The 25,028-nt window shown below is 42.7% G+C and overlaps 5 protein-coding genes across 6 annotated transcripts; 1 reads left to right on the top strand and 4 right to left on the bottom strand.

The window, feature by feature from the left end:
* Positions 1–3,595: 3,595 nt before the first annotated feature.
* LOC121192632 (C-X-C chemokine receptor type 4-like) lies at positions 3,596–5,355 on the bottom strand. Its single transcript, XM_041054385.1, has 4 exons — positions 5,272–5,355; positions 4,937–5,145; positions 4,532–4,815; positions 3,596–4,423 (listed from the first exon to the last, which is right to left on the bottom strand). Exons 1-4 carry the CDS (start codon positions 5,284–5,286, stop codon positions 3,828–3,830), a joined length of 1,104 nt encoding a protein of 367 aa, XP_040910319.1. The 5' UTR covers positions 5,287–5,355; the 3' UTR covers positions 3,596–3,827.
* Positions 5,356–6,552: 1,197 nt separating this feature from the next.
* Positions 6,553–10,904, bottom strand: si:ch211-227n13.3. The gene is made up of 6 exons (XM_041054386.1): positions 10,781–10,904; positions 9,907–9,987; positions 9,269–9,750; positions 8,813–8,888; positions 8,581–8,709; positions 6,553–8,497 (listed from the first exon to the last, which is right to left on the bottom strand). Exons 3-6 carry the CDS (start codon positions 9,714–9,716, stop codon positions 8,092–8,094), a joined length of 1,059 nt encoding a protein of 352 aa, XP_040910320.1. The 5' UTR covers positions 9,717–9,750; positions 9,907–9,987; positions 10,781–10,904; the 3' UTR covers positions 6,553–8,091.
* A 628-nt stretch (positions 10,905–11,532) lies between these two features.
* On the top strand, positions 11,533–15,522 carry LOC121192631 (UDP-glucuronosyltransferase 1A1-like). The gene is made up of 9 exons (XM_041054384.1): positions 11,533–12,322; positions 12,975–13,038; positions 13,120–13,268; positions 13,664–13,791; positions 14,050–14,143; positions 14,299–14,424; positions 14,579–14,666; positions 14,759–14,978; positions 15,094–15,522. Exons 1-9 carry the CDS (start codon positions 11,789–11,791, stop codon positions 15,362–15,364), a joined length of 1,674 nt encoding a protein of 557 aa, XP_040910318.1. The 5' UTR covers positions 11,533–11,788; the 3' UTR covers positions 15,365–15,522.
* Positions 15,516–17,423, bottom strand: ndufb3 (NADH:ubiquinone oxidoreductase subunit B3). The gene is made up of 3 exons (XM_041054389.1): positions 17,321–17,423; positions 15,863–15,991; positions 15,516–15,756 (listed from the first exon to the last, which is right to left on the bottom strand). Exons 2-3 carry the CDS (start codon positions 15,988–15,990, stop codon positions 15,606–15,608), a joined length of 279 nt encoding a protein of 92 aa, XP_040910323.1. The 5' UTR covers position 15,991; positions 17,321–17,423; the 3' UTR covers positions 15,516–15,605.
* An 80-nt stretch (positions 17,424–17,503) lies between these two features.
* On the bottom strand, positions 17,504–21,248 carry pecr (peroxisomal trans-2-enoyl-CoA reductase). Of its 2 annotated transcripts, XR_005895230.1 has the most exons (9): positions 21,126–21,248; positions 20,478–20,611; positions 20,202–20,367; positions 20,042–20,123; positions 19,857–19,953; positions 19,655–19,765; positions 19,089–19,200; positions 18,208–18,983; positions 17,504–17,873 (listed from the first exon to the last, which is right to left on the bottom strand). XR_005895230.1 is itself a non-coding variant. In XM_041054387.1 (8 exons), exons 1-8 carry the CDS (start codon positions 21,235–21,237, stop codon positions 18,901–18,903), a joined length of 897 nt encoding a protein of 298 aa, XP_040910321.1. In that variant the 5' UTR covers positions 21,238–21,248; the 3' UTR covers positions 17,504–18,900. The 2 variants fall into 2 exon arrangements, 1 of the variants encoding a protein (XP_040910321.1); XM_041054387.1 differs by having other exon boundaries at positions 17,504–18,983.
* Between the last annotated feature and the right edge of the window lie 3,780 nt (positions 21,249–25,028).

Below are 25,028 nucleotides of genomic sequence, written 5' to 3' on the forward strand. Positions count from 1 at the left end.
TTATAATGAAACTATGATGTAGTCATAAACAGATACAACTATATTTTTGTTTTAATGAATGTATTTGTCAACTATAACTCCTTTTGTGAATTACCCATAACTGGTGTATAAATACTGATAATCAATTTGAAAATATTTATTTTGTCATTGTTTTAACTTAAATCTCTCTCTCTCTCTCTCTCTCTCTCTCTCTCTCTCTCTCTCTCTCTCTCTCTCGCTCTATATATATATATATATATATATATATATATATATATATATATATATATATATATATATATATATATATATAAAAGCAACTATTAAAAATATATTATTGATTGCCTTTGTATAGTATATATATTTCTCATATGTTATAGTTATGAATGAAGTATCAGTTTTTTAAAGAATATTTCTCTTTCAAAGTTTCAGTTTAGAAAATCCCATCCACTGATGACAGCCATGAGATACAGTTGAAAGCACCAGGAGAAATCCAGTACGCTGACCTTGAGTTAAGATTTTTTTTGTGTGTGTGAAACATTTCCAATGACAGAAGACACCTTCAAGCTCAACATATCTGGATGAGTTTGGAACACATTGACAAATAATTGAAAGTGTTAGTGAAGTGTGTGAGAGAAATCTTAAATGTTTAGCAGCAGCTGACAGCCACAGTGAAGCCCACTGCACACAAAAAGTCCCAGGACCATCTGTCAGGCTAAACACTGATTTCTACTTAATTTCTATTTCTGTTCCCACATCTTTCTCACGTCTCCTCCTGCTGAGGTCAATACAAACACTCCTGGCAGGCTATTGGTTTCACCTGTCACATTGTATTAATCCACCAGGAACAAAGCAGGAAGTTATTGCAGGCCATTTGGATGCAACCCAGTCTTTCTCTCCCTTTTTATTTCTCCTTTTGTCTTGACCTCTGGTTTTCCCACGATTGTTCAGCAGCAGGAAGCTCAGCCTGTCTGAGTATGAGGAGGGAACCTGACCATCTGTAGGCAAACACACACACACACAACCCCCTAACACACACACACTTGTACGTTTTGCAGTATCAGTGCCATAAAGGTTATGAATGAATGAAGGAATGAAGCAGAAGAATAAGCATCAAAGTACCTAAAAAACATATTTAAGTACAGTTACATTCCACTACTCATAGTACCTTTACTGTTGCTACTACATACATTCAGACACACCTACAGCAGGTAGGTACACATCAAGCATAGTCTGTAGTAACACCTTCTCATGAACTGTGGTGTAATTATGCAGCAGGCACCAAACCACCACACAGTTTGAAGCCTGCTGATGGTGTCAGATTTGTGGTAACAGGTGAAAAACAAGACGATGGGAACAAACAGAACAGGAGGATACGAAAGAGAGATGGTGGAGAGATGGTTTAAAAAGAGTTGTTTCCTGGTTCATTTGTGTTCAGACAGTGACACATTTGCATTGTTTTTGCGGTTTACTCCTGTATGATGGACTTGAAATGAAACTGTGATAAAGTGCTGGTCTTCAAGTTCATGGGTGTTTGCCTCCATAAATGGGTCGACAGAGCAGAATTTACACTCCTTTTTATGCACAGACTCCCAATTTTAGGCCCAGTGGGAAGTTAGTAAGCATACTTCAGCCCGGCTAAGCAGGTGTTTCGCTTCCTGAAAACCAGACTGAGACCAAAAAAATATATAGTGTAATACAGACCTGCCTGAGAATCACCAAGCAGGACAAAGTGTGTGCTGATGTCTTCGGGTCATAGATTTTAGACAGTATTAATTGCTGACTATTGGAACCAAATTTTAAACATGGGGCCTTAACTTAAATTTTTGTTAACTTCTCCTATTATTTTAAGTCACCTAAGATTGAGACTTTAAAATTAGCACTTAAATTGCAAATTGTAAGACATCTTCTAGTGGTTGCCATGTTTCATTCTGGATCAAAATGGTGGACTGGTGTACAACTGGCTGGCCAAAACATATTTTATTGGGACTAATGAATGAAAAATAAAAACTGGAAAATATACAACTGGGTCATATGTTATTTGTATCATTCCTAAAACCGAACTACATCACGATTTTTAATACTGTACCTATTTACTGTGTGTTTGCACACCATTGTACCTGATTACTGATGAAGCTGGATAAAAGCTTGTGGCCTTCAGTGTCTCCTTAATGCTGTTAAACTGATTTACTTTGTTGCAGCTCCCTGTGTTGGTCAGTGCAGAGCTGCTCGGGTGTTTGATTGTTTTAGCTGCTTGTTTTTCCTAAAATGAGCTGCAGGAAGTCTTTCCTGTTTTGAATACACTATGAATAGAAGTGAATTGTGTGTATGTGTGTGTGTGTGTGTGTGTGTGTGTGTGTGTGTGTGTGTGTGTGTGTGTGTGTGTGTGTGTGTGTGTGTGTGTGTGTGTGTGTGTGAGAGAGAGAGAGAGAGATGAACAGGAAACAGACAGGTAAGTTTTTGTTCTACTTTTCTTCTATTTCTTTACAACATTTCTATATATTTCTATATATAAAGCCACGTAAGCACAGCACAGAATACAGTTATCATGATGCACACAGTCAGTCACACTGCAACAGAGTCAGCCCTTCACTGTAGCAGTGAGTTACTGTATTCTTCCTTATCGTCTCTCTCACAACTCTCCTCTTCATCCTCCTCCTCTTTGCCCCAGGAAACTGGACACAGTAAACTTCCAGCTTCTGTTTCTCACACTTCCAAGTGGAAGTAAGTATGTGGGAAGCACTTTGTGTGTGTGTGTGTGTGTGTGTGTGTGTGTGTGTGTGTGTGTGTGTGTGTGTGTGTGTGTGTGTGTTAAAGTACTGGAAAAATTGACCTCCTGACTCTCTCATGCTCTCGTCTCTCTCATGCAGAAGAAGCAAACTGTTTATGTCATCATCATAAATCCAAGCTGCACCCTCAAGACACTGACACAAACACATCCACACACACGCACACACCCCCACCCACGCACACAAACACGTCAGTCAGGCGCACCTGGTTATCACACGTCACATTTTATACAGCACAGTTTCATTTTTTGGACGGTCCTTACCATGTTCATGCGTCGCGTCAGTGCATTCAGGTGGCAGACGGCTGAGTGATTATGAATCAATACAGCTGGAGATGTACGAGACATAAAGACTGGAAGCACGCACCCCACTGCCAACTGATTTCAACACTTTCCCCTGAAAATCTGCATTTGTGAATCACCAACTCTGCCTCCAGGCATGAATTTAAACTTTAGTATTTCAAAAAGTTGTCATTGTTTCAGGACATGGAAAATGTTGGCAGCTGTTAGCTGGTAATTAAACCATGTAAGAGACCAAAGTAATTGGATTCAGGCTTGTTGCTCTCACGATTCCACCTTTCCTGTCCCTTTTCAAGTGGCACTGTGTTTTCTGTGATAAAGCTGAAATGCCACTCATTAGCTTGGTTGATTAAAGACTGAATAATTTCTGTTATCTGGGTTTTATTGATGTCTATCTGAGAATGAGACTTGATGAGGGTAGGAGTGTGGTTGGAGATGAGTGATATACATGCAAGACAGGAATTAGCACTGTTTCACTTAGGAAGCAAGAAATGTAGTTTGTAATAAAAGCCACATTCACAAATACAGTTTGTTTTCCTATTTTATTACAAACATGTACAAAATAATACAAGCAGAGTCACACTGAGAACCTTTATAAAGCACTAATTACAAGAGAAAACCCCACAATAAGGGAGAAGACAAGTCATGGGCCAGCAGACTGTTCCTTACTTACTTACAGATACTTTGTGTAAACTTCCTCACACACACACACACACACAGTATATACAGTAAACACACAATCCAACAGTACAAGTCAATACTAGCTGGAATGTAAACTGGAGGACTCAGACTCTGTTGTCGTAGAGGCCCCATTTCGTCTTCGTGGCAAAATTTTCAAACTGGAAGCCCGACTCAGAGTGAGGGCTCTGCGGGCTGAACTCTTGAACCCGGCCCCAAGAAAAGCGTAGAGCAGCGGGTTCAGGCAGCAGTGTGCAAACGCCATGGGCTCAGCCACTGCCAGCCACACACCCAGAACAGCCTCCAGGCTGCAGCTGCGAGGCAGGACCTCCAGGCGCAGCAGAGCGTCCACAGAGATGCCCGCTCCATAGGGCAGCCAGCACACGAAGAAGCAGAGCACCAACGCGATGGTGGTCCTGACCGCCCGTCGCTTCTGCCTCTGGCCCCCCAGTGGGCCTCGGGTTAGCCTGGTGACAATGACGCAATAACACACCAGCAGGACCAGACCAGGAATCACCAGACCCACCAGGACCAGCTGGAGGTGGAAGACTGCAACCCAGAGTGGAGCATTGTCTGCTGGGTAGAATCGCTCGCACAGAGTGGTCCCCTCTCCTCCCTCCTGCGTCCTGGCAAATATCAAGTCAGGCACTGCCAGCAGGCCAGCAGGCAACCAGGCACCTGAGGGAGGAAGAGGTAAAACACATAAGAGAGGGAGTCAAAAGTAATGAAGAGAAGAGTGGAGAAAGGATTTATTGAGATAAGGTCTATCAATCTTTCGACACTCACCTACATACACCAGTCTGTGTGCCAGCAGCTGCCTTAGCCCACCGGTGTTGGTATCTGTGGCTCGGACTACTGCCAGGTAGCGGTCCAGGCTGATGAACGCCAGAATGAGCACGCTGCCGTACAAGTTGACTGTGTAAATAACATGCACGCCGATGCAGGTGGCCGCCCCGAAGCGCCAGTCAGCCGTTGCTGCGTACACGGCCCAGAACGGCAGCGCCAGAACAAAGAGGAGATCAGCAGCTGAGAGATGGAGGCGATACCGGTCTGTGAGGCTGCATTTCGACCTGTATAAGAATACATGGCATGAGCACAGTTCCATTTAGCCTATTTCCAAACTTTCAGGCATCACAAAGGTGAAGAAATTCACAGAAGTCAAAGCTTATCAACCACCAACCCATTGCTCACCTGCGTTGGCAGCCGAGCACGAAGACAACTAGGCCGTTTCCAGTGATGCCCAAGGTGAAGATGAGAGCATAGACCACCGGCAAGAGGACCCGCTGAAGCTCAGTGGTCATCACGTGTTCCACCTCACATGGCTCCTCCAGATCCATCCCCAGCTCACCAGAACCAGAACCTGAACCTGTGTCATTTAGGTACTCGTCCAAGAAGATATGCTGGAGACAGAAAGATGAATGATGATGGTTAAGGGTACAGAATGAAGGAAAAGACAACCAAACTGCATCCTGAGCACAAATCTGTGAATAAAATAAAGCTGTCATGCTTGACTAGACTAATTTTACCTGATAGTACGACATGACGGAGACTCTCCTTTCTCAGCGGAGTGAAGTTGAGATTTCTGTCCACAGGGGTTATATAGCTGTGTTCATGCTCCTCCCCTAAACACTCCAACACATCTGTGTTCCTGCTGAAACGTTTTTCCTGTTTTCGAGGTGTCAGGTGCTGATAGTGGTTCACTATCACAGGATACTCTGTTGTGTGTGTGTGTGTGTGCACTGCTTGAATTGTTTTGGCCATGAGACCTTTGGTTTGTGATAATGAGGAAATATTGGCAATAGAAAAGATCAATCAATGTGTAGTGTGTGTATCTGTGTGTGTCGGGCGGTTAACCTTATCTCTCCAAACTCCATGGTCTGATAAATTAGGACAAACAGTGTCAACATACCTGCTCTACTTGTGTAACCGTCTGATGCAAACAAGAATGTATGCATGAACGTGCATGAGAGGGAGACACAGAGACGCGGGGAGAAGTGAGGGAGAGATATTCTGCAAGCGAATGTGAGATGATTATCAGTCCTCCTCTGCTGTAACTGACTCCCTCTGATCTTTCACCATCAGTAAACCGTGAGTGTGTTCGGTGCATCACCTTTCTGTCTCGTTTCAACACTGATTTGATCAAGATGTAAGAACATCCCTCTGGTGTCTCACACCAGTCGCCCTGGTGTGAGACACCAGGTGCCACTGGAATAATTAAAGACTTTTTACGGTGTCAAATTATCACTTAATAAATTGGCTAATTTAAAAAATTAAAATAAAAAAATTAAAATTGAATTGTAAATTAAACGAAAACTGTAATCACATTTGTCAATAAATTACTTTTTTTTGTTTTGAATTTATGAATGAATAATAATTCAACTTTGAAACAAAACTGCAAATTAATTCTAAAACTTCTGTTTTCTATTACACCACACACTAACGTGTCGGTCCCATCTCCAAACTGTTTCCGGCTCAAACAGTTCCAGTTTCCACTTCTCATTAAAGCAACAAACAAATGAGCTTTAAGATGGAATATGATAGGCAGGAACAGAGAGGAATAACAACAAGGAATTATTATTTCAAGGTTAATTATTATTTCAACAGTTCATTTTAATTCTGTTTTAATAACTCAAATAAATAAAGGTGCAGTGAATGATTATAATTAAACTGAACAGTATCCCACATCCATGTGTGTAATGCTGAGCCAGTCAGCAGACACATTTCCTGGTTTGGCATAAGAAGTTCTGACTGTAAATCCCCATCCTCTCCCAAAAATCCCATTGGTAAACAGAACCCCCCCCCCCCCCCCCCCCCCAAAAAAACACTGTCAGACTTTCAAGACCTCGGTTCCTTATCTCTTTCTTACTATCCCCACCCTTCCTCCACATTCAGTGGTATCAGCACCACAAATCTCAGAAATAACATTGCTGTGCAAAACTCAAATCTGGAACACTGAGTGATGTAAAAAAAAAAAAAAAAAAACACACAACAAGACCTTTTCCGGGTAATCCTCTGCAAAATTATCCAAGAGCCAAATCCAAAATTACTGGAAAAGACGCTGACACACTCACTGCATGGCTGCGTTTTATGTAGATGAACCAGACCAGGGTCTCTGCTGCAGTGCTGACCACTGAACTAACTCATTACATGAGCCACACAATAGATTTACCAGCATTTTTTCCACTCTTGCACCATTTGTAACCATGTACATGTGCTGTGGGGGTGTGTGCTGTCTGTACATTTGTAGCTGATATTGTCTGTAAGCACAGTGAGAACTAATGGAAACCAGAATCAAATTCCTTGTGTGCTCTAATGCACTTGGATAAAAGTTTGATTACGATAATGGAAAGCAGTGGCGCCACCATGTGGGCTATTAGAGAAAGGTTCTAACAACTCTGCCCACTACCTGAATCATCTAACTAGAGGAAGAGTCTAAATATCTTTACTATATTTTCAGAACACAGCCTCAATCCACAACTTGCTACCAGCAAACATTCAGTCGTTGGATGGATTACTGAGTCCCAGTTTTTTTCAGCTGTGAGCAGCTCCTATTTCCACTGTGCACTGCATTGTGGGAAAACGGGGCCATCAACAGCACAGTCAAATCAAGTTTTTTTTTCCATCAGTTTACAGTATAGTAGTATGGAATAGTTTCAGATTATACCTAAATATATACATTCAAAAATTCAACAACTTAACTACTTATATGTGAGCATTGTCAGCCATCGACCCTCCTGTGATTTTAGAACATCACTGCCAATCAAACTTAAAAATAAAAGCATAATGATTTTCCAAATATATTTTTTAAAATTTGTAAATATGACATTAATTTCCTTTGTGTGCTGCATTAGCAACAGCACAGTAAAATAACATTAAAATAAGTCTTTTTACTTTCTTTTTTCAGTATATTTCATTTTGTCACTTTTCTAATGCGACAACAGATACTCTGCTCAGAATTAATATGTAATATGGTGTTGGGACACAGCTATAGTGTGATATATAGAATCTTAATGATGAAAAAGGAGCAATAATGTAAAAAAACAAAAACAAAAACATTTATTCACAGTCATCCAGCTGTATGAAAATTTAAATTAGTGCCATTTTGAAATCGAAGAGAAAATAAATTACGTGCAAGTACGTGGAACTGCAACAGTATAAACTCCAGATATGTGACTCCAGGTAAACGGCAACAATTATTTACAAACTGCTGTTCAGAACTGAATGAAGCCAGGCTAAACAACACTGAAAACCAACAAAGCAACACAAGTATAAGCTACATCAGCGCTTGAACACTTAATACTGTAGCTGTTAAACTGGAATTTTAAAAAAAAGTTGGAGCCACCCCATTAACGTGTTTCTCTGACAATCATGCTGCTGTTGCCACGCAGCTGGGCAAGCAAGTCTCTGAATCCATTTGTCGTCTTTGGTGTTTTCTTCTTCTGGGGGAGCTCTCTTGGCTCGGTGGTTTTCAGAGTGACCGTGGAGGGAATCAACGCAACAGTCAGATGTGTGTCTGCTTGACTGTGTTGATCGTTACAACCCTCAAGACCAGGACTGCTGTCGTGACTACTGTTTGGGTAAAGACCGCTGTCATCGGTAAAGCTTTTACCGATGAATGGGCTGTGACTGTTGCTGCGGAGACGCTTCTGCTTAGCAAGGTGAGAACCCTGAGTATCATCCCTTGCCCTCTTCCTCCTCTTATTCCTCTTCCCTTCCTTTTTCAAGGGCACTCTGACACAACGCCTGAGGTTCCTGACACAAAAACACACCAGATAAAAGTCATGTTTGATTTTAACAGACTGACTTGTTTTGTGTCATGTGTACCGGAGCATTACCTCTGCAGGAAAGTGTGCGGCCTTGAGCACGTCGTTGACTCTCCCTCTCCCACATATTGCACACGCCGCTTCACACCTTTCTTGCCCTGAAAGCTTTTCATAATCAGCTGAACATGAATCAAAAGCCTCCTGACAAAACAGAGAAGCAGCATGTGAATTAGCTTAGATACTAGTGTTTCACTGTAAAAGAAAAAAAAAAACAGTAGTCCCACCCACACACATGCAGTCTTACCCCTTTGCATTAGGCAGCCTTCTGGGTCTCCACTTTTTGATAAGGACCCACTGGTCACATGTCAGGGACTCAGGATCTGAAGAACAAACCACAAAGAGAGGTGGAATATGTTAAGGTCCATCTGTGCCCTGAATATAGACCTACCTGCTGATGATTTATGTGATGAGCTCTCTAACAACGCTGCCATTACTGCAATGGCAGAACAGAACTGAACACATTTTACACTGACAGTGAAAGCAGAGATATTTGAGTTTATCACGATCAGCAGCCGCCCTGTATGCCAGATGGAGGCTATCTGTGTGAATGTGGAAGTTATTCCAGCTCCAAAAAAAAGTTGTTGACATTGTTTAAAGTACTTTTATCTTTTCTGCGTACCTGCTGTAGCAATGATCAAATTTCCCCACGCAGACATTACATTTTCATCTTGTAGTATACAGGAGGAATGAGTGCACTCACCATTGTCTAAGAGCTTGTTTTTGATTGGTGCTTTCATCTTCTTTGCCTTCTGGTAGAGTTTCTGACAGGCTGAACACAAGTCCAGTGAAGGCCTCCATTTCTTGGGAGTGGTGTGATATAAGACGGAGGGACCAGAAGCTATACTGCTGGTAACGGAGGCACAGTCATCATCCGACTCATCCACTCCTTTGTCAGTTACCTCCACAAACTTTCCTTCATCCTCCTCAGACACACATTTTGTATCATGTGTGTCATCGATAATGTTGATGATGTCACGGTTGTTCCTTTCGTCTGTATAAACTACACCGTCTCCAGCTTCGGTCTTCCTCTGTCCTATCCTCTGTCTCTTACTCCTCAGCTTGCGCTGGATCACTTCATTAGGGCTGGGACTTCTCTGAGGGCTCTTCCTCGAGCTCTTTGGTATTCTGGAGGAGCGCCGAAGATACATGGGTCTTTTCCACTTCAGACTATACTCAAATGACCTGTGACAGAGAGCAACAGTGACAACCTGCGATAAAGCCCCTATGAAGTGCAGCACATTGGTATGTGATCATTAAGGTGAATAGCTTTATCTTAATTTCACACTCCACTGGAGTCACAGGCTGAAAATTTGTGAGAAAGGTTCATATGGGTCATACCTGTAATATTCTACTCTTACAGATAATGAGTGAACAAACTCCTCCAAGCCATTTGCCTCAGACTCGCTGTCAGTCGCAGGCCTGTGCATTTGAAGACAACAACCCACTTTAATGACAAATTTAAAAAACATAGCACAGTACTAGAAAATGATCTTGTTCATGTTTTTGTTTAATGTCACTTCTGTGTGGTCCTACATATTTGATCAATAAAACACAAACTCACACATCTAGCTATATAGCAGTGGCTGTTTTCACTGTGTTCACAGCTCAGACATTCAACTGAGCTTTATCTAAAGCAAAATGATCTGTGGGCACTAAGCCTACATATGGCAGCTGAACTGTACTGTGCCTTGAGTCCTTTGAGCCCCAGCAACCAAGCAGCACTATGTTTGAATACTACCTGTGCTACAGTTTTGCTTTGTGTACGTCTGGGGTAACACCACTTTATACCCATCATGTAGTTAATGTCAACTGAGTTGTTTTTTGTTTTTAGTGGTGAGTATTCCCAGAGTAACTTGCAATGAACCAAAGCCAAATGACACACAGAAACGATCCTGAATCCACAGACCCTTGGTGGTCTGAGGGCCTGTGGCTGATGACCCAGGTTTGACAAAACTCGACACCAAACTGTCCACAATCAGTGAAGTGCTACTGCCGCTTAGCTCATTTTAGCATCCGGGCTAAGCTAGCCAGACTAAAATAAACAACAACAATGGACTGGATGCTGATCGTCCCTACGCACTGAAGCTAGGCTACTAAGACTTTAAAACTTACTTCGTCTCAGGTCGTTTACAGTTTGCGTGATTTGACATGTTTTTAACCGTTTTCACTCGACAACCATTTAGATAAAACCACAAAACAGCGACGCGCTTACTTGTTAAGGCACTGGCTCGTGCCCTAAGGAGCTCGCGGACCTCAGGCTGTGTTCTGATGAGCTCCAGGAGAACCTACGTAAAGCCAAAAATACGCGCGCGAGGAAACCGGAACATCACTCTTCCTCTACTGCTTAGTGACCAGAAGATGGCGACGGTAACGCCAACGGGTGGACGAAGGTATGAAAGAAAGAACCTGAATGTAGACATTCAAAACACGTTTCATGAAAAATGTAACTGTTTGCGGGGAGAAAAGCATTCAGAATAGTACAAGTAAAGTCTGTAAACACTTTACAAAAAATACATATAATTTCTAAAGAAACGTGTGTGCGTGTTAAGAATTGTTATATAAAATGCATGACTGTGTTCAGACAGGAAAGCACAATGGTGCCATGTAGGTAAAGGGACGGGCTTCAACGGTACTGGAAAATTGGGAAACATCCCTGAACATACTGTATGGGTTACTGTCCAAATTAAATATTATTTGAATTAACTGAGATAGGACCAATGGGACTACCACCACGTGTTTAACACATATAGATATCACTTGTTGTTACTGATCACTACCAAAAGTGGGGAATAATAGAATTACTACAGTGCATATGCAAAGTTTCCTCAACTGAACTTTTCCCTCATCCACCCAGATGCCATATCAGTGTGTGTGTGTGTGTGTGCACTTCCTTTCATGCCTGGATAGCAATAAATTAAATTACACAGTAACAAAAAAATCATTGACAGTCCTGTATCAATGACCTCCAACTGCTAGCTGCTGAGGACCGTGATTGTCTCTCTTGCTGAAGTGAGGACTTTGAACACACACACAACTCTGCTAATTCACAGAGGAATTTCAACAAGCCAGACAGAGAAGCCCGAGGGCAGGGAATGGGTTACAGCAGCATTCAAAGCACAGAGTAGTGGGTGTTTTCTTTGCCTGTTTATTTCCTCCCTTTACTCCTCCTTTCTCTCAGTGTTGGGTTCAGCGAGGTGTCAACATAGAGGAAAAGAGAACAATGTGGAAAACAGCGGTGTTTGTGTTCCTGCTGCTCAACATGGCTGTGCATGTGAACGGTGCTGTAGATAAGACGAGGGGGTCTGCGGCCAAAAAGTCCAGGCCAGAGAAGGAGGAGAAGACAGAAGAGCCTGAAACCAGTGACACCATTCTTACAAGTGACACTGCTTCATCAGCTTTCTCGGGTAACTTGCTGGTGGTCCCGATGGACGGGAGCCACTGGGTGGGTATTAAGGCCATTGCCCAGGAAATGGGTCGCCGTGGACACCGAGTCACCGTGGTGATACCAGAGGTCAGCATACGGATGGGTCCAGGGAAACACTATGATACTGTGACATATCCTGTTCCTTATGACAAGGCTTATATTGACTCTGTGATGGCCGGACATAAGGACATGATGCACAAATCTGCACAGTCTTTCATGGTGAAGGTAAAGACAGGATTCTCAAACATCCAGAAAATTGTAAGTTTTATTCACACCACTGCAGAGAGTCTACTGTTCAACGCCAGTCTCATCTCACATCTGGAACAGCAGGTGAGTGGAAATACAGAGGCAAAACAAAACATCAGGATAAGCTATAAAAATGGACTGCGATCCAAAACAATAGCCTTGCACTTCTGTTTACTGTGTGCACACTGTTTACAGTGTTGGTGTTTATGTTACTGTGAACAAACCCTGTATCTACTGAATTTGGGACAGTGGTGGAAGAAATACTCACATCCTTTGCTTAAGTAAATGTAAAGGTATTTAATTACAAGTGGAAGTCTTGCATTCAAAATCTTACTTGAGTAAAAATACAGAAGTATTATCAGCAATATGTAATCAAAGTATCAAATCTAAAATTACTTGCTCTGCAGGAAAACAGCTCTTATGATATTGTTATATATTACTTTATTAGATTGATAATGCCAGTGCATTGTGATTTTTATAATTTACCTAAGTGCGTGTAAGGAAGCTCAAACTTACACATTGTAAGTTTGAGCTTCCTTATTGGACACGTGCCAAAAAAAGTTTGAGCAATCTCATCAGTTGACATGGCTCCCTTCTTCTGTATGAGCTGTAGGCCTGTATGATTTTATGAAGGTGAAGAAACAGTGAATGTCCTTAATTACTACTGAGACACTACAGACGGTTCATGCCTTTCTCCTATTTTTCCTTCTCCCCTTCTCACCCCTTCACTCTGCAGGGCTTCGATGCCGTGCTGACAGACCCCATGGTGCCCACAGGCTCATTAATAGCTCGGAAATTAGGTGAGTTCTGGGACACTGGAATTATCAGCGTACTTGTGCATCTGCGCATTTTCTCACCTCTCATCGCTAAATTGTTTTCAGGTCTCCCCACTATTAATTTGCTGAGAGGAATTCCCTGTTCACTGGATATGAAGTCTGCAGGCTGCCCTTCCCCACCCTCATATGTGCCTCGCTTTTTCACTCAATACACAGATAAAATGAGCTTCAAAGAGAGAGCTGTCAACACTTTGGTGAGCATTTGTCTGTAGATATACGTGAACGGGTACATACATGAAGTTTGGCTGTTTTTATTCTGTAAAATGAACTTTAGCCGACTTTATTAGGTAAACCACAGTGTGGTTCAAACTAATCTATTTCATATTTCTCTTCTTTTCAGTATTTGTCACACAATTCTAGATTAACATACCACTATCAAACTGGCTTGGGTCATTCAGTTTGGCCTATGTAGCAGAAACCCTTGGTGTCCATCTCTAAGCTTTACTGCACGTTGAAAGTCATGCAGTTTATCATCCATGTCTCAAATTTATGAATTCAGTTTTGGGACTGTTAAAATTTAACTCTTTGGCTAAGCATCAATACTTTACATTGTGCATTTGTTTATTGTCCTGATACCTCTGACCTACAGGTAGCTTTGCTGGAGCCGCTGCTATGCCGAATACTGTACTGGCACTTTGACCAAATAGCCTATCAGTTTCTGGGGGAGGACGTGGGCGTAGCTGAAGTGCTGTCAGAATCTGATATCTGGCTGCTGAGGTAACATGCACAAAGGTTATATGTTGATATTTGGGAGAGGAATACACAACAGCCAAAACTGTGCACTGTAGAAGAACCTACACACACACACACGTACCTTGTAGAAATTAAATGTGAAGGTAATTTTGCTTCTGAATAAATTTTTTTTGTTTACTTTCATGCCACTGAATCTCCTCAAAACATCAAGAAAATCAAGAAATCATCAAGAAATCTCAGTCTCATATTCAGATGAATACTGTCATACTGTGTTTAAAATAGGATCGACTTCACACTGGAGTTCCCACGCCCTCTCATGCCAAACATGGTATTAGTTGGTGGCATCAACTGCAATGTGAGAAACCCACTGCCTGAGGTAAGGCCTCTGAGTGTTTCTGATTTGGATAAATGTAGGAACCTTTAGATTTTATTTCACTTCCTCGTCATTTAACTTCACTGAATTTAATGCAGGAATATAGAGAAGTGCATAGGGAAAGAGGACTGCCCTTCAATGGGTTTGTGTGTTTGTAGGATTTGGAGTCCTGGGTATCAGGAGAGCATGGGTTTGTGGTGTTCACTCTGGGCACCATGGTGACAGATCTGCCAGAGGAGAAAACTTCCATCTTCCTAGAGGCCTTCAGACAGATACCACAGAAGGTAAAGGAATGTAAATGAATACATACATACATACATACATACATACATGTGTGTGTGTGTGTGTGTATATATATATATATATATATGTACACACACACAGTTTATATCATACAACACAGTTAAAACATTACTCACGCTTTGATTCTTTTGATAGGTGATATGGAGATATGCCGGGCAGGTTCCCGACAATGTCCCAGAAAATGTGAAGATGATGTCATGGGTGCCTCAGAACGACCTGCTAGGTCTGTGAACATGTCACATCTCATAATATGGCTGACTTGACTTCCAGTACTTGCCAGGTCAACTTACTTTGTTTTTTGTGTTTGCATGTTAGCACATTCTGGAGCTCGGGCTTTCATCACTCACGCTGGCTCACACGGTCTCTTTGAGGGACTGTGTCACGCTGTTCCCATGGTGATGATGCCTTTAGGTGGGGACCAGCCTGACAACGCACAGAGGCTGGCGAGCAGGGGAGCTGGAGTCGTGCTAGATATAATTTCTATCACTACAGAAAGCCTCCTTCAGGGACTGAATGAGGTCATAAATGACGTCAGGTGAGGGGTCAGAGGGTTGCTTGCAATGTGGCTGTCAGTTGTGGGGTCTGCTTGTAATACTAACCTATCTCAGTGGTGAGAGTATTCTTAAAGCTCTTCTGGTCTGTGTGTCCAGGTATAAAGAAAACATACTGAAGCTGTCAGTTCTCCATAACGACCGGCCAGCTGAGCCGCTTGACCTTTCCGTGTACTGGACAGAATTCGTGATGCGGCACAAGGGGGCAAAACATCTTAAAGCTGCTGTCCATGACCTCAACTGGATCCAGTACTACTGCCTGGATGTAATTGCACTACTCGCTACCGTAGTTTTGGTTTTTGGTATACTGACAGTAAAATGCATGAAAGTATGCTTCCGCAAACTGAGCAGGAAGAGGAAACAGGACTAGAATAGTGCTACATTTCTACTTCACCTCAGCAGCACTGTTTGTTAAGGGACATTAAAAAATCATTATTGCCTTTAAAATAATAATACAGAGTGAGTTAAATTGTTTTTGGCTTAAAGGTGTGACAGGGTGAAAGAAGAAAAAGTGAAGCCAGTTGGTGATCAAAAAGACATTTAATAAAGAGAAAATACATAGTATTATTACACTCCATTATGATCTGGTATTGAGGGATAATGAAAAAACACTAGTGGCCACCCTTCTTTGGTGGGAACAGGGTGTACTCTACAGCCAGAGCAACAGTAAAGGCAGCAAAGCCCCACTTGAATCCTCTCAGCAGCACATCTGACAGAGTCACAGCACGAGAGAAGCCGCCTGAGAACCTCCATGCCTCATTACTGCAGAGAGAGAGAGAGGGAGGGAGGGAGGGAGGGAGGAAGAAGTGTCAGGAATCAACTGAAACAATGTTAGCTATATCTCATGAAGGTAAAAAAAAATACTGACCGTGCCCATGGGTCCTTGAGCCCCCTGGCTGCCAGTCTCTGCTGTGTGAACTCCAGTGGTGTTCCCTCCGCCTTCCACTGCCGCCAGTCTGGCATGGACAGCTTGCTGTGGCCGTGGTCACCTCCCATACTGAAAACAGACACACATACAAGCAAGTTGCCAGTGTTTTTTTTTTTTTTATAATTAATTAGCCCAAATTAGCTCATTTTGTGCCTTTCATGTTATCCTTTCAAATTTGAGAAACATATGCAGCCTTCATTATGACTAAAACTCTAGCATATTTCTGGCACATAAATGTAATCGTCTGTGCAAAAGGCTTATATTAAAATGATGATTACATGAGAGGCACAAATGCTAACTTAGTACACATTAAAATACCAAGGCTGACACAAACTGGTTTTACTTCCAAATTAATTTTAACCTTCCCTGTAAAACCAGAAATGAAATTATTTGTGGTGGGGGTATTTAACACCTGTCCATAGGAAGTCAATGTGCTGGCTCACACGCACAGCTTCTCTAAGGACTCATGACTATTGCCTTCGATTTTTATAAAGCTGGTGAGTGAGCACATGGGGAAAAAAAACGAGATATATATTTTTTTAATTATCTGGCATTGTTGAAGTCTCATCTAGAAAGTTTTTAAATAGTTTACTTTCTGAGCAAAACTTATCCTGCAGCCTGTATGTGCATGTAATGAGTTATCTCACTTTAATATTGCTTCACCTTTAAAAACAAATCATTCGATAACATATAGAATAACAATCACAACTGTCAGATCATAAACAGATATACATTATTTTAAACTGCTCTTATTCTTTTTACCCTGTATAACAAAGTAAAAAGGGTAATCTCAAAATTTTGTAAATAATATTCTGAATGCAATTATTGCCACATTAGAGTATGTGATGTTTACTCTGTATGTTTGATCGGTTTTAGTTTTGCTGTGAACGTAGATCCAAACAAGTCGTTTTGCAAATCCTGGAACGTTTTTCAATGCAAGTGTTGAGTACTGAATATTGTAGCGAATAAATACCCAAAGAAACAAACATGACATGAACTCTGCTCAGTTTCACTGGTGTCACACTACGTTATCGAACCTCTGACATGAGCCAAGTTATCAATGACTGGCTATCTGAAACCAATCACTGTCACTGATTACTTAGCTAATTTGCCGACCTAAAAATAAAGTATTTCTACTGACATCATGAAACCAAAATAATGATTAGTGGAGTCAAAGACACACCGCTCCGTAGGACAGACAGACGACATTTCCTCAGCTAGCATTACGCTAGCTAGCTACGTTTTCTCGCTTCATAAATACAACTGCAGCGAATGTTCTGCGACGCAGTATTTACGTACATCTTCATATTTGTAAATATAGTACAGTGTTGTCACCCCATGGGATAGAGCGACGAAATATCACAGAAAAAAAGATTTTGATAAGAAAACACACTGTACCTGAGCGTTTGTTGTGACCTCTGCTGCTCGACTGAAGGTTGCGACAGCTAGCAATGTTTTACGGCAAAACTACGGCACAGCATTGGGGCCAAAACACCAGTATACCTGTAATGCCAGTTTGATCATCTTTGTCAAATACAAGGCAGTAGCTGTTTCAGCATTAAAGAAAAAAACAATATTACTTCAGTACAATTATTATTCATCCATATCTAAATATTAATCCCTGTTCAGGACCTCAAGAGATAACTAAAATCTTTCTTTGTGTAAATACTTGCACCATTATCAACCCCTGGTAGACTGTTTAAAACAAACTTTGCATCCCCAGATATACATTTAATGACAAAAAATATTTTATTTCTTTTCTTATCCAGTTTAATCTTAGTAAGAAATAATTTTACTTTTCTGTCATCCCTTTAACAAATCTGTCTCACATTTCATGTTATACAAAGATGTGTTTCTTAAGATGTTACACTGAGATGTTAAAAGTAACAATTACTGCATGTCATAATTATATCAAAGACATCTCTTCTCCATGCACTACTGTACATTTTTACTTTCATTATGAATCATCTATGCCACAAACCTTTGATTTGCAAAGAATTACACAATCAGGCCCTGGAAAACAAAACAAAACAAAAAACAAAAAAAAACCCAAAACAAAACAAAACAAAACAAAACAAAACAAAACAAAACAAAACAAAACAGAAAGCCTGCAGAAACCAAGCTCAAGTCCAGGCTTAAAACTAAAATCAATCTTGCATTTGACACTGAAGCTCCTGACTTTGAAACTCCCTCAGAGATACAAAATCAGTGCCAGGTTGTAAAAATGCATTGCCATTTTCCTGAATTATTTACATCTGTTATTTTGTAAAGCCCTTTGTAGTGACTCTGTTAAGAAGTACTCTGTGTTTACCTACCAACTTAAAAAAGGCATTGGAGAACAAAAATTACTCTTCATTCATTTTAGCAGTTTGTCACCCATCATTTTCCCAAGAACTAATCACACACTTGTGTTGCTATCAGTTACATACAATTATGTACACGATTGGCCTAATAAATCCAACCGTCTCATAACAAGGCCACCATGGTGTTTTATTAGTAAAGCCACTTTCACATATGAACTCCGGATGTCTGGAGTCTCTGGATGCTGTCTGGAGTCTCCCCTTTCAGACAAGCACCACACAACAGGAGACTGTCTGTGTCAGACATGTTCTCCCCTACTAGAAATACTCTAGGCGCTGGCGTCTTGTTTGAACATGCAGGAAGCAGGATAGAAACATCATCAATATGCCCACTCGCCTGCTATGAATTATCCAGACAATCACCTGCTCTATTCTCACACTGGCTGCATTGGACATTACGCAAACTTTGTCTTAGGGATCTGGCAGTGTAAAGTGACTGGAACATTTGTGTTTACACATACACAACTCCTCTGGGTAATATCTAAAAAAAAAAAAAAGATGAGGACTGCAGTGCATGTGTGAAAGTAGCTTATGACTTGTGGGGTCTGTGCAGCTCATCAACCTTGATGCTTATTGGCTAAATGTGAGTTTATGCTCAGACTGTGTCACAGATCTGGATTATAGTTTGCTCTGTGGGTTGAGCAGGTCCTTCAGAGCATCCAGGTTCTCCCCCTCTGGAGCCTCAGGCCATGCAGTGTGGTCTGGAGACAAACACAAACACACACACACACACACACACATGCACACAAGGTTAGAGTACTATATGCTGCAAAGACCAAAGTGTGGATGCACACATGTGTACATACTTGGTATCTCCCACATGGAGTGGTACAGACTCTGTCCTGCATCAACCCTCAGTGTGGCTCCAGAGATGTAGGAGGCGGCTGGAGAGAGCAGGAAACACACTGCTGATGAGATCTGAAAAGAGAAACACAATTTAAAAAACGAGAAGAACTATTGTCTGTGATGCTGCAACAAAGCCATACACACAGCACATCCTCTGTATCTGCATCCTCTCTGCCTACCTCCTCTCACCTATGCTGCCCGTGTTTCTGAAGAAACTATTTTGGAAATTATGGTATATTTTACCTTGTAGTTCAGCCTTGTGACACAATGCCATCTACAAAGCAGATGCTCTTATGTTTACTTTAGTCAGGTAAGGCTAAGACCTTGATGCATGAACAGGGGCTTTGTTAAGCACCTGAAAATCCCATAAACTGCTGTTAATTTCAAACTATTCTGCTAATATTTTACTTTTAACAACACTGCACTGATTCTGGTTTAGATTCTGAATCTGATGAATGGCTAAAGCACTTTTTACATATAACAAAGCTGCAGTCCACATTGTGGGTGTCACTGAGTTGTTACACACCTCCTCTGGTACTCCCAGTCTCTTTGCAGGGCTAAATGGAATGGACATCTTGAAAAGATTTGGTCCAAGCTCCTTGTAGTTCTCCATTGCAGTTTTGGAAAAGATTGTACCCTGCAACCAGACAAATGCACAGGACTGAAATTACCACGTAATCAAACACACTCCAAAACTGATTCTGCACTAACTTATGGCCTGTGCGTACGGGTGCCACAGCATTGACCCTGACTCCTGAATGTGCCCACTCGATGGCCAGACTCTTCGTTAAGTTATCCACTGCTGCCCTTGCTGCTCCTGTGTGCCTGGAGAGGAGACGGCGTTTCAGCATAAGTGAAAAGAGTGTGTGAGTTTTAAAATTTGTGTGTGAATCTGGAGGGAGGCGGTGCTTACGCCATGCCCGGGAAGCCTTTCCACATGTCAGCGATGATGTTGACGATCACACCTCCATGCTGTTTCATCCATGCAGTGTAGACTGTTTAGAGACGACAGCGACACAGTCACACTGAGCACTTCAAGCACACTCACCCAGTGTTAGGTGTCTGCAGCTCACCCTCCTTGCAGCAGTGAAAGGTTCCAGTCAGGTTGGTGTCTATCACAGCCTTCCAGCCTTTGGAGGACACGTGCTCCGCCGGGCTGCTGAACTGGCCTCCTCCGTTGTTCACCAGAAAGTCTATTCGGCCATACTGCTTCAGCACTGTGGACACAAGAGCCTTCACCTGCAGCACAGGGAGTTAAAACATTATTACACAATATAATCCGGTGATCATGCACTGGTAAAATCAGCAAGAAGCAGTTCCATAGGCTGTGCGAGTGCGTGGAAGCTCACCTCATCCTCGTTGCGGATGTTGCACGGTAGGGGAGTGACACATGCAGGGCTGGAGGGAGGGATTTTTTGTCTCATCTCCTGAGCCGCTGCCTCCAGCCTGTCTGCCTTCCTGCTGGAGATCACCACACTGCAGCCTGGAGACAAAATGAATGGGACACAGTCAATTCACCCAAAAATGCAATTTTATGAGAGCAACGACTTGCTCGTGTGGTTGGTTATGGTGTGATTACTGGGGATAAAGGCTACTGAGTGATTTTTCCAGTGGATTTTTTAAGGTCAGCATATGACAGGGATATTTACTCAGCAATGATTAACTTCAACTTTGAAATAAATTTCTGAACTCTGAAGGGGAAACAGGTTTCGTCGGGTACTGAACCAGGATTTTTTTTCCCGCTATATGGCCACGAACTGTGAATGTTTCTATCATACTTTATCACATACTTGATTTCAGCAGTAGTTACTGTGTTCCCTCCACCGTATTAATCCGTGTCACTACTCGTCGGATGTGAACAGCTAAAGTCCTTTATCTGTGTCGAAGTTCATTGACAGTTGCAGTCAGTCAGTAGCTGTTCACATCAGACCGCCTGCTCTGTTAACAACAACAACAACAACAACAACAACAAAAACACGGAGCCTCACAGCACTCACCCAGCTCTAGCAGCTCTGCAGAGATAGCTTTACCGATGCCGGTGCCTCCTCCCGTTACTATTGCAACTTTGTGGTTGAACAAGCCCGATCTGAAAACACTAGAAGACGCCATACTTGTTTTTTGACCCGGCAGAGGTGAAGTGTCACACTGCGCCCTCTGCTGGACGTTTTACGGCAGGTTGACGTCTTTGGTGTCGCGCTGCTGCCAACTTCAGAAACTCAACCCTTTAATTCAAGGTTCATTTTTCTCAGTATAGACTGTGTAGACTATTCACTGCTTGTTAATACAATACACATTATATAACATATTGGGGAACAAAAGCGAAACAAAAAACAAACTATGTTTTTTTCTAACTTCCTCGCGCACGCTCGCCGACCAGATTCTGTGCGTGGAGCGGACAAACACGGACTCCTTAGTTATTGTCCTCGGTGACTTTAACAAAGGTAACCTCAGCCACGAACTCCCCAAATACAGACAGTTTATCAAATGTCCCACCAGAGAGGAGAAAACACTGGATCACTGTTACACCACTGTCAGTAACGCCTATCATGCTGTCCCTCGCGCTGCACTGGGTCACTCTGACCACGCCATGGTCCACCTGATTCCTGCATACAGGCAGAAATTAAAGCTCTGTAAACCTGTCGTGAGGACGTCAAAGCAGTGGAGCAGTGAAGCTGTGGAGGATCTTCAGGCATGCTTAGACTGTACTGATTGGGATGTTTTCAGGACTGCTACCACCAGTCTGGATGAGTACACAGAGGCTGTGACATCATACATCAGCTTTTGTGAGGACTGCTGTATTCCAACACGCACCAGGGTGAGTTATAACAATGACAAACCCTGGTTCACAGCCAAACTCAGACAGCTGAGGTTGGAGAAGGAAAGGGCGTTCAGGAGTGGGGACAGAGACATGTTTAAAGAGGCGAAGTACAGGTTTAGCAAGGAGGTGAGAGAAGCTAAACGACTGTACTCTGAGAAGCTTCAACACCAGCTCTCAGCCAACGACTCTGCCTCTGTCTGGAAAGGGCTCAGGCAGATCACCAACTTCAAGCCTAAAGCCCCCCACTCTGCCAACGACTCACACCTCACCAACAGACTGAATGAGTTTTACTGCCGCTTTGAAAGACAATGGGACAGTCCTGACACCATCCCCCATGTCACCACCTACCAGCTCCAACCCAACAGCCCCTCCTCCCCCACCACAACTGCATCCCTCTCCATCCTGGAGAGAGATGTAAACAGACTCTTTAGGAGGCAGAACCCCCGCAAGGCAGCTGGTCCTGACTCCATCTCTCCATCCACCCTGAAGCACTGCGCCGATCAACTGTCTCCGGTGTTCACTGACATCTTCAACTCCTCACTGGAGACATGTCACGTGCCAGTCTGCTTCAAGACCTCCACCATCATCCCCATCCCCAAGAAACCAAGGATCACAGGACTTAATGACTACAGACCCGTCGCCCTGACCTCTGTAGTCATGAAGACTTTTGAGCGCCTCGTCCTGACCCACCTCAAGGCCATCACTGACCCACTCCTGGATCCCCTGCAGTTCGCCTACAGAGCCAACAGGTCTGTGGACGATGCAGTAAACCTGGCCCTCCACTTCATCCTCCAGCACCTGGACTCTGCAGGAACCTACGCCAGGATCCTGTTTGTGGACTTCAGTTCCGCTTTCAACACCATCATTCCGGCTCTGCTGCAGGACAAGCTCTCCCAGCTGAACGTGCCTGACTCCACCTGCAGGTGGATCACAGACTTCTTGTCAGACAGGAGGCAGCATGTGAAGCTGGGAAAGCACATTTCTGATTCCCGGACCATCAACACCGGCTCCCCTCAAGGCTGCGTTCTTTCTCCTTTACTCTTCTCCCTGTACACCAACAGCTGTACCTCCAGCCACCAGTCTGTCAAACTGCTGAAGTTTGCAGACGACACCACCCTCATTGGTCTCATCTCTGACGGGGATGAGTCTGCATACAGGTGGGAGATTGACCAACTGGTGTCCTGGTGCTCCAAAAACAACCTGGAGCTGAACACAGCGAAGACAGTGGAGATGGTGGTAGATTTTAGGAAGAACCCAGCCCCTCCTGCCCCCATCCTCTTGAGTGACTCCTCAGTCAACAGGGTGGAGTCCTTCACCTTCCTGGGAACCCTCATCACCCAGGACCTCAAATGGGAGCTGAACATCAGCTCCCTCACCAAAAAAGCCCACCAGAGGATGTACTTCCTCCGGCAGCTGAAGAAGTTCAACCTGCCGAGGTCAATGATGGTGCACTTCTACACCTCCATCATCGAGTCCATCCTCACCTCCTCCATCACCATCTGGTACGCTGCTGCCACTGCCAAGGACAAAGGAAGGCTGCAGCGTATCATCCACTCTGCTGAGAAGGTGATTGGCTGCAATCTGCCATCTCTCCAGGACCTGTACGCCTCCAGGACCCTGAGGCGTGCAGGTAAGATTGCAGCTGATCCCTCCCACCCTGGTCACAAACTCTTTGAGACACTTCCCTCCGGCAGGAGGCTGCGGTCCATCAAGACCAAAACCTCACGTCACAGGAACAGTTTCTTTCCCTCTGCCGCCACCCTCATCAACACAGCTCCCCACCCCCTTCCCCACCAAACAGCACAGACCCTCATTTCCCCAATACAGACTGTTACATTAACATAATTCAGCTCTGTACTGTATGCGTTATATTAACGCTCCTATAAGGCATTATTACCTCTGCACTACATCCACTTTGCAACATTGCACATTATATTGTTATTATTTGTACAGACTTTCTTCCACTTAGTACTTTCCTCTTTCTCTTATTTTAGTATTAGTATTAAAACTTTCTTTTCTTGTTCAAACTTGCACCAACAACACCACGTCAAATTCCTTGTATGTGTAACATACCTGGCAATAAAGTTTTCTGATTCTGATTCTGATTCTGAACTTCAATGGTTAGTTGCTTAGTAATGGATGTTTACTGTTATAGAGAAATACTTAAGACATTAAAACAAGTTTTGGGGCTTTAAATGTCCATCAAAAAATGCCTTTTTTCTATTTTTGATAGACAATAAAATATTATTAATGCTAAATGTCCCCTGATCATTTAGTTTTGGGATTTTGATTTTTGGTACAATACCCCTACATTGTTTCCATTTTACCATAGTTTTGTATTTTCTGTTGTTACATTCTATGTCAATTCTTTATTCTCAGTAGATCAGATGTTTTTACTACAAATCATACTTTTTTGCAGTAATACTTAATATTCACACATTAAGTGCTTTCAATGACTGTGATTGAGTAGCAACATTTGAGCTTGGTGCAATGTCTGCCACAATGACCAGTATTCAAAATACACTTTAAAACACAGTAACACTGGCCTATTGTAGAACCAGTGACAGAGCATTTTCACAGCAAACATTGTGACTGGCCATTTCAGGAAATACACAGGTGTAACCAGCTACATGGCTCAGGGACAGTCAGTGCGCGTAATACCAGAGCCCTGAATCTGACACAGCTACACAGACTGCAGCTGTTATTGATGCTATTAGACCTGTGTCTGACAAAGCAATACCTGCTGTGAAAGATGTCTGTATCCCACATTTAGGATCTACATAATGAATGTTCATCAAATGCCGATTCATAATTTCAGTTCACAGGCACTGTTACCCTGCTGATCCTCCCAGGGAAATGTTTTCACCCTCTGCTTCACAGTCAACAATATTCTTGAATTTGCTGGGGGTTCAAACAGGCAAAGCAAGTTGTTTCTAACTCAGGCTTTACCTTCATTGTCCACAGGATAAATGCAGCACAGTTTTAACTCATTTATCAGAGAATAAACACCTAGAAATCTGTGTTGCTCATTTCTTGTAGCAAATCAGATGAGTAACACAGATTACTGATAGATTACAGATTA

The sequence above is a fragment of the Toxotes jaculatrix genome, chromosome 14 (assembly GCF_017976425.1).
Source record: "Toxotes jaculatrix isolate fToxJac2 chromosome 14, fToxJac2.pri, whole genome shotgun sequence".
NCBI classification, from domain to species: Eukaryota; Metazoa; Chordata; class Actinopteri; family Toxotidae; genus Toxotes; species Toxotes jaculatrix.